General features: G+C 41.6%; 1 protein-coding gene across 1 annotated transcript in view; it reads left to right on the top strand.

Moving 5' to 3' along the window:
* The window catches only part of EGFLAM (EGF like, fibronectin type III and laminin G domains), a 130,629-nt gene that overhangs the window by 100,617 nt on the left and 17,240 nt on the right, over positions 1-12,772 (top strand). Inside the window, exons 16-18 of the mRNA XM_019496071.2 lie at positions 7,119-7,230; positions 8,651-8,767; positions 11,356-11,536. Of these exons, the coding sequence (XP_019351616.1) occupies positions 7,119-7,230; positions 8,651-8,767; positions 11,356-11,536 (410 nt within the window). The remainder of the gene's footprint in view (positions 1-7,118; positions 7,231-8,650; positions 8,768-11,355; positions 11,537-12,772) is intronic.

Genomic DNA, 12,772 nt, shown 5'->3' with positions numbered 1-12,772 from the left:
ATAAATGTTGCTTTTTATAGTAAATACCAGGTTTTCTAAAAATTCTAAACCTGGTGATATTAAACGCTGGATTCTTAATTAAGCAAATAAGGGTGTTACTCCTCTTAGAACCCAGCCCAGGGAAAGGATTTTTAAGGTGGCGGGTGAATCTAAGCAGGGTGTTCACTTGCAGCCCAGCGCTACCCCACTGGAAAAACAAATGAGCAGACTCTTTAAATTAAACTGGAAATTGCAGGACTGTATTAATAATAACAGGCAACAACAATACTTACAATAATTACAAGATTATTTACAATGGGAATTAAGAAAACAGTGAGAGAGAACAGAACAGAACAGAATGCAGACCCTCAGTCTGAGAGCTGCAAACAATACTGCAAGTTACACTAACACATACACAGAGCCTGGCTGTTACAGGCTCTCGGGCCGTATGCTTACAATGAGAACTGTACAGATTCCCCACCTCCCCAGGAGACTTCCCCCTCTCTAGGGTACTCTCTCTCCTTCAGTCCAGCAAATGGGTGATACGTTATCACAAGTGTTGGCCCACTGGCACCGGTCCTGGGGCTGCTTGTACATGTGACAGGGGTTTAGTTCGCCCTAAATTGAAACGGTGGGTTTTTAATTGGTGGGCTTTTAATTGTATTGATTAAAAAACCCACTGTTTCAATTTAGAGACTACCATCACATCACAGTGATGGCCCCCATCAGCTCACATGCCTCCGCTCTGCCCGCTGCCGCCGCGCCCCCCCCCCCCCCCCCCCCCCCCCCCCCCCCGGGCTGGCATGGGCATTTTCCACCAGGAAAAAAAAAAGATCAGGCCCCTCGGCACTTTTTTTTTTTTTTCCTCAGTGGAGCCTGCACACATGAGCTGCCACTGGGTCGCACAGCCCCTGAGCTGTGCAGGGCGCAGTGCTTCCCTTCACGATGGCGGTGCTCCCCAGGACTGTCTGGACAGGGTGCTAGCAGGTGGGTGCCACCTGGGAGGCACCGCCACCATGGAGGGAAGGTCCAGGGTCCCCCACAGCTCAGAGACCACTTGGCCCACTGACAGCTCACTCCCTGACCATGGGAGAGGCAGGTAGGCTCCAGCACCCCATGCACTGTCCATGCTGCCTTCCTGCCACCTGGGACTGCCTGAGAATGGGATGGCTTGCCTCTGGGGCAGTACAGCAAGGTGTCAGGAGGGCAGCCGGGTGTGCTGGCAGCAGGAGAAAGCGATGGGGACCATGCACGGGGCGCTGGCAGCCCACCAAGCCCGAGCTTCCCCGGGCATGTCTGGGCTTCCAGCGCCTTGTACACCGTTGCAATTTCTAACGTAGCAAACTAAAATACATCGGATGGGTTTTACCTGGCTATGTAACAAGGTCATTTAAAGTGAAATACGCTGCCACATGTGTACGTCGTGATGAAATTAAAGCAAAATATGCTGCTGCAGGTACGAACAGTGACCCCATTAAAGCAGTGCAGAAGGGCAATGAAACCACTTCAAAGGCTAATTTTATCTCATGTTCAAGCACCTGGTCTATGGTTGCACTCCCAGAGGGATCCCCAAGGAGTCTTGCTCTACCTGGGATACACACTCACCTCCAATTGCTCTACAGATGCTAGATACTCACCAAACACCCTTCATCTCATCCAGTCTCAGACTCGCTAGACCTAAGCAGTCTCTCTTCAGGTGCAAAGCCTCAAACTGACAAGTCTCTCTCCTCAGAGACCCACCAAACTCACACAAGTCACTCACTGTTCCTCACAGACAACTCTCACACACACACAGAGCACAGCTCAGGCCCCTTTTTAACCCTCACGTTCACAATCCAATCATATCTCTAAGGTACCTGTCACTCAAACACTCATCCAGCTGGTGCTTCCATCAGTCATCATGTTGAAACAAACATTACTTTTCACACTTCTGACCAGTCATCATCTGCTTTATCTCAGGGTACAGTGGTCACCACTTTTGGTGCCAAAAATCCCTTTTGCCAGGTCTCTACTGCGCGGGGTAATTTGTGCACTTAGGTCAGCCCCTCCTTAGAGGTGAAAAGTTCACTGCCGAACCTTGACCTACTGCGCGTGTGCCGGACTCGCGCTTTTAACATCAGCGCCTTCAGATTAGCTAGGCCAGGGAATGTGGCAGCACCGCACGCTCTACAGTGGCAATAAATAAAGCATCACATACTACCTTTGTTGTTGCATATTCTTTTTCTGTTAAGCATGTTGTGATGAGAGAGAGGGATAAAAGAGAGAAGAAGAGAAGAAGAGAGAGAGAAAGAGGGAAAGAGAAAGAATAGAGGGGAGGCAGACAGGCGGAGAGAAAAAGAAGAGGAGAGGCAGACAGGGAGAGAAAGAGGGGAAGGGAAAGAGGAGAAAGAAACTACAAGGACCAGGTGCCAGAGCCTGGCTGCCCCCACTCCCCGCAACAGTGCAGATGTGCAGGCGAGTGGCGTGGCCGTTACGCCCACAAGGCGGTGTCTGCCGCTGCTGCTGCGGGTGTCCCTTCCCCTCCTCGCCCTCCCCCACAACAGTGCCAGTAGGTGGGCGAGGACAGAAGCGGCGATGGAGGCTTTGCCGGGGGAGGCTTCCTGCATGGCGTGGTGGCTGGACTCGGGCCACTTGCCATGGCCCCAGCCCCCCTCCAGACGTGGTCAGCAGTGTGGCACAAGCCACTTGGGCCCCTGCCAGCAGCCTTGGTGGAAATTAGGGAGGGGCACATCCCCCTGTGCCTAGTCTATGAGTCCCCCTGGTTAGGGACCTACCAAATTAACAGGCTTTGCAGCATCTCCTTTAATCTTGAAGGTTCCCAAGTGTGCCTGGCCTTGCTGCTCGTCACACGCTGCTGACGGGCGGGGAGGCAAAAACTGAAGTTATAAATATGGCGCCGTTTTTGTTGCTCGCCACTGATTGGCCGAGGTGCCCTGGCAGCCCCACTGTGTGTTGCTGACCAGACGGGAGGCAAAAATCTCACCATATTTAAAACCACGGTTTTCACCTCTCTGCTGATCAGGAGGGGGAGCAGTGAGCAGTGGAGGGGCATGCAGGAGAACCTGCAAAATCAGCAGGAGCAGCTCCTTTGATGTTGCAGGTTCCCCCGTGCACCGCCACAGACACGGGGGCATGGTCAGCAGAAGGCAGGCAGTGTCCTTGTGTCCCTGCGTCCCTGCCTGTGCTCTCCTGACCACCCCCCGGGCCTACCCCAGCAGGGATCTTCCTGATATGTGTGTTTCAGATATTAAGGAAAAGTGCAACTTAATATAATTGCTAACTAATACAAAAATGGTTGTGTGAAAACCTGCAAAGCTGACTAAGACTATGACAGTAATAATTATGTTAAAAAGAAAATTATTTAGGTTGCAAAGCCAAGCAAAGTTAGGAAATGTCAGAATGTAGGTTATTCATTCAATCATAATATTATTATATAGTCTTTGACTTCCTAATCATGTGCAGTTTTTTCCAAAGGATCTCTGCCTCGTTCAGTACACAGAATGGGCAGTGCCCAGACAAGGAGTTAGTTGTTCAGTATTTATAGCCTCCTCATTCAGTTAATGGCCCTTGCATTATTTACTGCACACCATCCAAAGCCTGCATTGCATACAGAAGTGTTCATTTGATCAAGGTTCTTTCTAGGGCGCCCATCACAGGATTGTTTGAGTGCCTCAGAAACATGAATCACAAATGCTGTAAGGTAGCAAGGGCTTATTGTCTCAAGCTTACAGATTCGCTCTGCTGCCCTGACTGATTTCCTGGTCACCTTCCATCCTGCACCCTGAATGAGCGTTCTGCGGAAAAAAACAGTGATGATACGATTAAAGACTGTATCACAATGCCTATATACATGTATTATAACTTTTCAAACAAAGAATGCAAGGGTCTTTTATGGACCCTTGGTTCATAAAATGGAAAGTGCTAGGCAGCCTACATACAAAGGGCACTATGGCCTGTTGCTGTATAACTTGCTCTTATGTAGCACTTTCCCTTTAGACCTTAAAGGGTAATCATTATCCCCAAGCATTATCTACCATTTTGTTGATGGGGATATATGTGCAAGCACATTATATGTGCAAGCATAGAGTTATGCCAAAGCAGTGCATAGAGTCATTGGCAAAACCAGAAATATAACTCATGTCTGACTACCCAGCCATTAGATTTTAATGAAATGAAGCGAGTGTAAATGTTAGCATTCAATAGGGGTAGATTAATTCATGTTGTTACTAGAACAATGAAAGTTTATATTTTCTATTTGGTGTTTGGCGTTTTGCTAGGATGATATGGTGAGGGAAGAAAGCAGAGGTCTGGCAGAAGGCACCAGAAAGGGGAATGGGGACAGCAGATTAGATGCTCTATATAACCTGTGAGGCAACCACTTTGTTGGCCTGTGCTGTGCAGGGATTCACGTGCATGAGACTTCACACGTTGACAGATTCACACTGATGAATCTTTCATTTCAATGGGGGATCAGAAAATTAGTAATCATTCTCCTTAATACATAGGCTGCATTCATCTTAGCTATAAAAATTATGTTTAAAAAAGCCTTGAGGAGAATGATCCTTGAGGGGAACAGAGTTTTATTTACAGGAAAAAACAATTCTCAAACTCATAGTAGCTTTTCAAACCTTGTGAATCCAAAAGTTAACTTTCAGTTCTCAGAATCTAATACTTTTCAAGGTTCATTCATCCCTAATTATAATTACAGTTTGCAAAGCAGGAGGCTTAGCATGATGATGACCTGTGCTGGAGGGGGGAGAGAATATATGTATTGCATCTTATTAAGGAGTCCAACCCATCTGCTTCCTTTATTACATATTGATTTATCCAGGGTGATTAAATTCCATTACATATTGATTTATACGAAGTGATTAAACTCTATTACCTATTGCTTTATACAAGGTGGTTGAACCCTAATTGTTGTTAAACAAGAAAAGAACAAAGAATGAGTGACATTGTGTGATGATGCTTTTCGAGAGGTTTTGGTATCAGAGGAACATAGGTAGGAATACATGAATAAGAAGAAATAAAGATGGTGATATTTTAAATGCCAGACAAATTTTTTTTCATTGACTAATGTCTTTTTAGGTCCACTCAAAATATTTGAGTTGAACATGTCATGTTTTTTCACCTGAAGAAGACAAAAATTTAACAAATGTCAAAGTGAAACTTTGCAAAGGGAAACTTTGATTTTTTTTTGCAACAACATTTTCATTTTGAAATTTATATTTAATTATAAGAAATAAAATATACCTAAATATGCAATATTTTGCTTGATAGAAAATGGAATTTAATTTTTTGTTTCAGTGAGAAAACTAAAGGTTTATTGTTTGAGGTTGCCTGCAGTGCGTTATTTTCTATTTTTTTCAGGCAATAAACTGAAAATGTATTCATCAGTCTAAGAGAACAGGCATCAATCTCTGATGTGAATTTGAAAGGCTTTAAGCTATGCTTGTAAAAATTACATTCCAAAGTAAAGAAAATACAAACTGTACAACTTTATTATTGTAGCACCTGGGGTATGTGTTTCTATCTACTCTACAGGCAGTTTTTCAGTCTCAGATAAATACCAAGCTAAAATTGATAATATTAACAGTTTTAAAATGCTTCCTATGAGACTGGTTGACACTTGGTACAACTAATGGAGACTCTGGTGCTTATTCAGAATCTCATTATATAACCAGGAACATATTTGAGTAACTACCTTTAATGTGCAAAATGCACTAAGAAAAGGATTTTACTGAATAATGGCCCACATAAATAGAATCGATAAGCAAACACAAAATGCTACTGTTCCATAAAGAGATAAAGGAGCTGAAGCAAATTTGGCCATTAGGTAAGTGGCTGTAATGGCAGGTTGTGCCTTTGGAACATGCAGACGTTACATTTAGATTGACCTAACAAGGGTTAGATTGATTTAAATGTCAGTGTGTGCAGATGTTTGGGGGGTTTAAATTGGGCCAGAAATGGTGTACCTGACCTAAGTTAATTCACCTGAGTAGGTGAGCTAACTTAGTTCAGCAATGGGTTATCCCAAGGGTGGGCAAAATACAGCCTGCAGGCCAGATCTGGTCCACCAACTGATTGGATCTGGCCTGCAGATAGGCACCTGCCAGTTGATTGTAGCTGGCCTTGCAGTGGGCTGAACCCCACCCACTCCCAACTGGGGCAGCCCATATTTGCCAACTGTCCTGGCTGTGGTCAGTGTACACAGCTTCCTGGCAAGGCTGCCCTCAGTGCAGCTGCAGCCACCTGGGTACTGCTTGGCTCCCCCTGCCTCTAGCAGCTCGTCCGCCTTTGCTGCTCTGCTGCACTGCTCTAGGGAGCAGGTAGCACTGGGAAGCAATGGCAGCCCTGGGGACATGCCAGGCACAGCATGCCCAGCCAGACAGCAGGAGGAGCTGCAGCCAGGCAGTTCCTGCCCCAGTGCACAGGCACAGCTGCAGCTACTTTCCACCCACTTGGCTTCCTGTAGGTGGCTGCTTATTGTGCTGGGTGGGTGGAGTGGGTGGAAGGTGGCCAGGAACTGGAGCTGGAACCCTGTACACTGGGGCAGGAGCCTCCTGCCTGTAGCCTCCCCCGACCTTGCTAGGCATCTGCTGCCCAGCATACATCCCCACAGCTTCCTCATGCAGCCTGTTGTCCAGAGCAGTGCAGCAGGGGCAGAAGGAGGAGGAGGAGAAGCTGCTGGAGGTAAGGGTAACCGAGCAGTACCCAAGTGGCTGCAGTCATACTGGGAGCAGCCCTGCTGGAAAGCTGTGCATGCTGGCTGGGACCAGTCAGTAAATGCGGGCTGCTTTCAGTGGGATAATTTGCATTTATTAACTAGAAAGTTTAGCCCTCAGATAGCAAAATATCCACTGTTCACTTAGGTATTTCTTCAAATAAAACAAGAACATTGAGATATTTCCCTTCTCTCCTAGTCTCCATAAATGATGCCTTTTGTTATACTTCATAAACAGGTAGCCTTTTTGTAGATATATTTCTTCCTTTATTTTTAGTGCTAACAGGTAGTGAATTTGCTTCACTCAGGAAGATGTGTGAACAATTAGCTTCCACAAGTTATTTGCTGAGAACAAATGTCTTAAAATATCAAAACTGGAAGTGTAAAATGTTTAGGGTTTTTTTATTTCAAACAGGAGTGAAGAATCTGTCAGTCTGGGTCAATGGCATGAACTAAGAGTGTCTCGCACAGCAAAGAATGGTATCTTGCAGGTGGATAAACAAAAACCAGTAGAAGGAATGGCAGAGGTAAGAGCCAGATATATATTTGCATGTATATATGATGGCTGTCTCACATATATTTTAGGAAGAAGGGATTATCTTCTGCTATACCATAGAACCAGGTCCCCAACATTAAAATCAAGAAAAGATCCATTAAACGTAGGAGAGAGGAAACTTGGCAGTCTAGAAAATTCCATAACAATGCCCAGTTGGGGCAATTTTTTCCTTTTCTTCCATTTATTGGTTATAGATGAACTTGTTACAATACAAGAATTCACAGACAGCATGGAAATTATATAGAAAATGTAAAATTATGTGCACAAGGTCAGGTGAATAGTTGTGATTGCATATTGCATAGTCATGGAAGCCCAAAGAAACAGAATTTAGGAATTATTTTGTTTTTCTCTGTCTTCTGTAAAACTTGAGATAACTTATTACTCATCTTTGTTTTCTCTATTGAGGTCACAATTTCAAATAGTCTCAACTTTGAAAATATTCAACTTTTAATCAGAAAACCAAAAAAGAAAAGTGTTCTGCAGAAGAATCTTCAAGTTCTGATATAGACTAGAAATTCTTGTGAAAAGCAGGCATATTTCATTCAAAATTTCATTCTGTTAATATCTAGTTATCTACAAACACACAAGTTCAATGAAAAAAATTTCAACCAGTCCTAGTTGAGACTTTAAAAAAAATCTGGTCCATAATGAGCAAAAGAGATTTTCTAATTCTCTTCTCTCCAGCTGAGTGCTATACTTGAGCTGCAGAGATAGTTGGATCTGTAACAACCCATAAAATGCAATTAGAACTTCTGCAGGATTGCAGTTGTGTGGTTTCCACATATTTACCTTTAAGATCCTTTCAACCCCTACCAAAAATTTGATCTAAGCTACAGTTTAGCTTGAGTGATTGTTCCTGCTTCCAGGAAATAATTCAAACATGGGGTTTGTTCTTTTACTTCTTTCCTTTGTTCTGGATTTGCTTGTTCAAATACAGCAAACATTCCTCTCTTCTATATTTAATGGATCTTCTGTTCAGTTTAATTTTGGAGATGTGGTTCTGGTCTCATACATATCAGATTCTCATCAGTGTAATTCCAGTGACTGTAAGTGAAGTTATTCCTGATTCACGCCAATGTGATAATGATCAGAAGACAGTGACAGGACAACAAAGTCCCCTTCTTCCTCTCATCTTCCTTGACTTTCATCCAAGTTTTGAAACATCTGAAATTTACCAGCCAACTTCAGCTGGAATCAGACCTGACTTTGGTAGGGAATCTTTTTTGTCCTTTCCTTGCCAACACGAAGATGTAACACTGTGCTGCCTCCTGTACGGAAATACCAAGTCATTAAGAACAAGTGCATGTTTCAGAGCCTAAAGTAAGCAATCCTGAAGATGCATGCAGGCTTCATCTCATTAAACATAATAGCATTCTGCTTTTTTACAACAGGGAGCTTTCACACAGATTAAGTGCAGCTCTGATATATTTATTGGTGGAGTCCCTAATTATGATTATGTGAAGAAGAACTCAGGGGTCCTGCAGGCCTTCAGTGGAAGCGTTCAGAAGGTACACATTCTCAAATTAATTAAACTCTCTGTACTTACTTCATGACTTCCTGGAATCCTTTCAGATGAACTGTCAAGGAAAAATACTGATGCTATTAAAATCAATAGACCAGGACTTCATCCTTAAATTTCAGCAGTTCAGCCACAAGTTGCTCCTTGCCTAAAAATGTTCCATAATCTAGAGCACCAAGTTCCTCTTATGACATATTACTGCCAAGTGCTATTTTATAGCTACTTTTCTCACCTTTGTTTTACCATCTATGCTGCACTAACTATGAACAGTAGCAACGCTGGGCCAAATTCAGAGATGGTTTCTAAAAATTATGTAAAAGTTAGATCACCCTAAGGCTAATAACACCAATAAGCAAGTGAGCATCAGAGAGGTCCAGGTACTTCAGTGATGGACAAGGTTTAAAAACGTAGATAGATAGCCAGTTTGTATAACTTGGAGACTGGTGTGCCAAAAAACAGTGCAAGTAAAAGGTGGAATCTACTTTGACTTTTCCTTTACAGCTTTCCTTTAGCTTCTTGCTTCCTTTCCCTCCCATGGCCTCTCAGTGTGTAAGCTCCACTACCCTTTTCACAGTTTGTAAGCAAATTTCCAACATGTTAATTAATAATATTGGGTTAATAATTAATAAATAAATAATAATAATAATTAATAAAATGGGCACAAATCTAAACTGAATGTGGTTCTGGGGGCTATAAATTTGTGTGAGCTACACAATGAGGGGCCAGAAGAAAATGTTAAGTTGCACACACATAGGCTTCTTCTAGAAAAACAGTCTCAGCACTGAACTTGGCACTAACTCCAGATAGTTGGGGTTTTTTTAGTAATTCCAATGGGTCAAATTTAAAAAAAAAGATCAGTGTAAACCATAATAAATGGATTAAAAACTGGTTAGCCAATAGAAATAAAAAAAGTAATTGTAAATGAGGAATTGTCATTCGATAATTTTTTTGTAGTAGAGTCCATGATAGATCTGTACTTGATCCAGTGCTGTTCAGTATCTTTATCAATGATTTGGAAAAAATTGCTGAAGTGCCCAAAAAATGGTTGAGTGCTAAATAAGGATAATGAAATGTCATTTATACAAACCTTCCTGCATTGCTTGGCTCAATGGTTTTGTTTGAACAATGTGTGTTTTTAGCCATAGGTGAGGTAGTGCATGTAGGAACAAAGAGTAAAGGTCACATTTACAAGTTGGAGGTCTAAAATACAACAGCACTAGAAAGGCCTCAAAGATAGTAGTAGATAAACAATTGTACATGATCTCCCAGTGCAATTATGTAATTAAGAGGACAGATAATTTCTTAGAGGCATAAGAAGGCTAGCAAGTCAGTAGAAAGGTGGTATTACATCTTAATGCAGCATTACCTCTGTTGTACGGTGAAAAATTGGATAGAGTTCAGAAAAAAGCAAAAAGAGTGACTCAAGATCCAGAAAATGTGTGTTATACTGAGAGACAGTATATTTAGTTTATTAAGGAAAAAGGTGAAGAAAGGACTTGGAAACAGTCTACTAATAGCTACATGAGAGAGAGGTTTTGGAGAGTAGATGGCTCTTTAAAGAATCAGAAAAAAGGTATAACAAGAGACAACGGGATGGAAACAAAAGGTAACATCAGCCTAAACATAAGCTACATTTGTTTTAACAATGAGGATAATAACTACAGGAACAACATACCTAGAGCTTCCATTACTGGAAGTCTTCAAATCATGACTTGATAACTTTTAAAAAGACATGATCTAGCTTAAACCAAATTTATGAGCTTGGTGTGAAAATTCTTTAGTGAGATTGTGGAGCTCGTGTTATGCAGTAGGTCAGACAAGCAGTCATCATTTCCTTCAATTCTTTCTCTGTTAATGAAAATGAACTTTTTACTACTATAACCAAGAGCAGAATGTGGCATCATATATAATCTGGTTATGTATCAAATTTAATTGTACAAAATGTTGTGGTGTTCCGTAGAGAGCTCATGACATGCTGTTGCATTGTGTAATAATCCTATCATTTCACAAATATCTTCAGTTTAGATCCCAATATTTTCTGAAGTAAGAAATTATGCTTTTCAGCCATTCAGCTTGACTTTTACAGGGCAAGATAAAACACTGGAAAACATGCTAGGAGTAGAAAATGGTAACAACATTGCACTATTTTTGTGTTGTAAGCAATGTTCTTCAGGATGTCATATTCTCTCATAAGCTAAAATTGACTTCCTCAGCAAAGCTCATAAAAGATTTCAGTTTCAGCTCATAAATGAACTACAAAACAGCCCACCGTACAAGCCTGGTAAATCCTACAGCGCTTTTACTGAGTGGGAGTTGAATTGTTTTGTGTTGCAGAGAAGAAGAGAAACTCATCACTAACACATCAGGATAAACAGTGAAATATGTTGGAAGAATGCACTCACGAAGTGCATTGTTGACAATAAACAGATGTTAGATCAAGTTTCCAAAACAGCTGCTTTCTCTGAAGTTGTTCAGAGGAGTCCTGTATTGAGTTATAGATTACAGTAGATGAAATCCTGAAATGAGAGCATCAGGCTATGGAAATATTATCATTATATTTTTCTTTTTTAAACCAAGATTATCTTGAATGACCGGACAATTGATGTGAAGCAAGATTTCACTTCTGGAGTCAATGTGGAGAATGCTGTCCACCCCTGTGTGAATTCCCCATGTGTTAACGGGGGCAGCTGTGTGCCTAAAAAAGACACTTACGAATGTGATTGTCCTTTGGGCTTTGATGGGCAGCACTGTCAGAAAGGTATGAATGACTTTTTTTTCCAGGAGCAAGTACAAAATTTTTACAAAAATCATAAGATTTAGTCCCTGTAATTGCCATTTTACATGTCTCTTGGAATAAAAGCTGTAGGAGCCAGAGCTGTCTCTGGAATACTGCACATTCCACCTACCCATGGCAGCATCCATTCTGTTACTTAAGAACATAATAATTGTTATCCCATTGCAGAGTAATGATCCCTAGATAGCAGCATGGTACTGGTCACCCGCAGTAGCCAATACTGAATGCTTCAGAGCATGACCTAAAACTCCTTAATTATGTAGTTCTGTATAAAGGGGGAATTCCAACCTGTCTGCTCTAGCTGGTGATTATCTTACACCATGAAGCCTGAGGATTGATAGCCCTTGTAATTTTATCCTGGCTAGAGCTAACAACAAATGCTACCCTTATTCATATAGAGGTCTAATCCTATTTTAGGCTCTGACTACCCTGTAATTTCACAGTATGCACAAATCCTACTTCAGCAAAATAATGGAGACCACCAGGGAAGGAGACCTTCCATAACAAGTTGAATTCTTCGTCAGTCAAAGACCCCCCACTGTATTGCAAACTAATATATTTACGGAAGAGAGTTAAGATTGCATGAAAACAGAAAACAAAGGCATACATTTTTATTCCACTAGATGGGGTCATTTTCCTTCTGTCAGGCTTGATCTTAGAAAAAACAAAAGGGAAATGATTGTATTGTGCCTCTGCATTTCCTTGTGCTTCAAACCTAAGTTAGAAAAAAATTAAGAGCATTAAGATATTTCATTCTTTATTAATCCATCACAGTTAACTTTCAAATGGCTTTTCCGGACAAAAAAAGAAATTTATCATAACAGAAGTATTTTATTAAAAATAAACACTTTAACAGCTGAATCGATAATATTAATTCCATCAATTCTTCTTTTTTCTTCTTTGCCATTTTGATTGTCTCGGTATTTACGTGGCTCTAGTGAAGGGGCTAGCTATATATTCAACTAATATATATATATCTATATATATACACACACTTCAATAGGAAAATCTACAGTATAAGTTGAGGACAAGCTCCTTAGTGGCCTTACTCTTTGGGTTTAAAAGAGACCTTAAGCATTATTTAGCCAAAGTCCCTTTGTGAGACTAGTCTTAATTTACTTTGTAAAAAAGAACTGAGGCCCAAAGCCTCAAACGTATTAAGCCGTTGTTGCTATTTTTGGTGTTGGGGTCTGTCATTTA

The sequence above is a fragment of the Alligator mississippiensis genome, chromosome 3 (assembly GCF_030867095.1).
Source record: "Alligator mississippiensis isolate rAllMis1 chromosome 3, rAllMis1, whole genome shotgun sequence".
Lineage (NCBI taxonomy): Eukaryota > Metazoa > Chordata > Crocodylia > Alligatoridae > Alligator > Alligator mississippiensis.
This window is presented reverse-complemented; position numbering and strand designations above follow the sequence as displayed.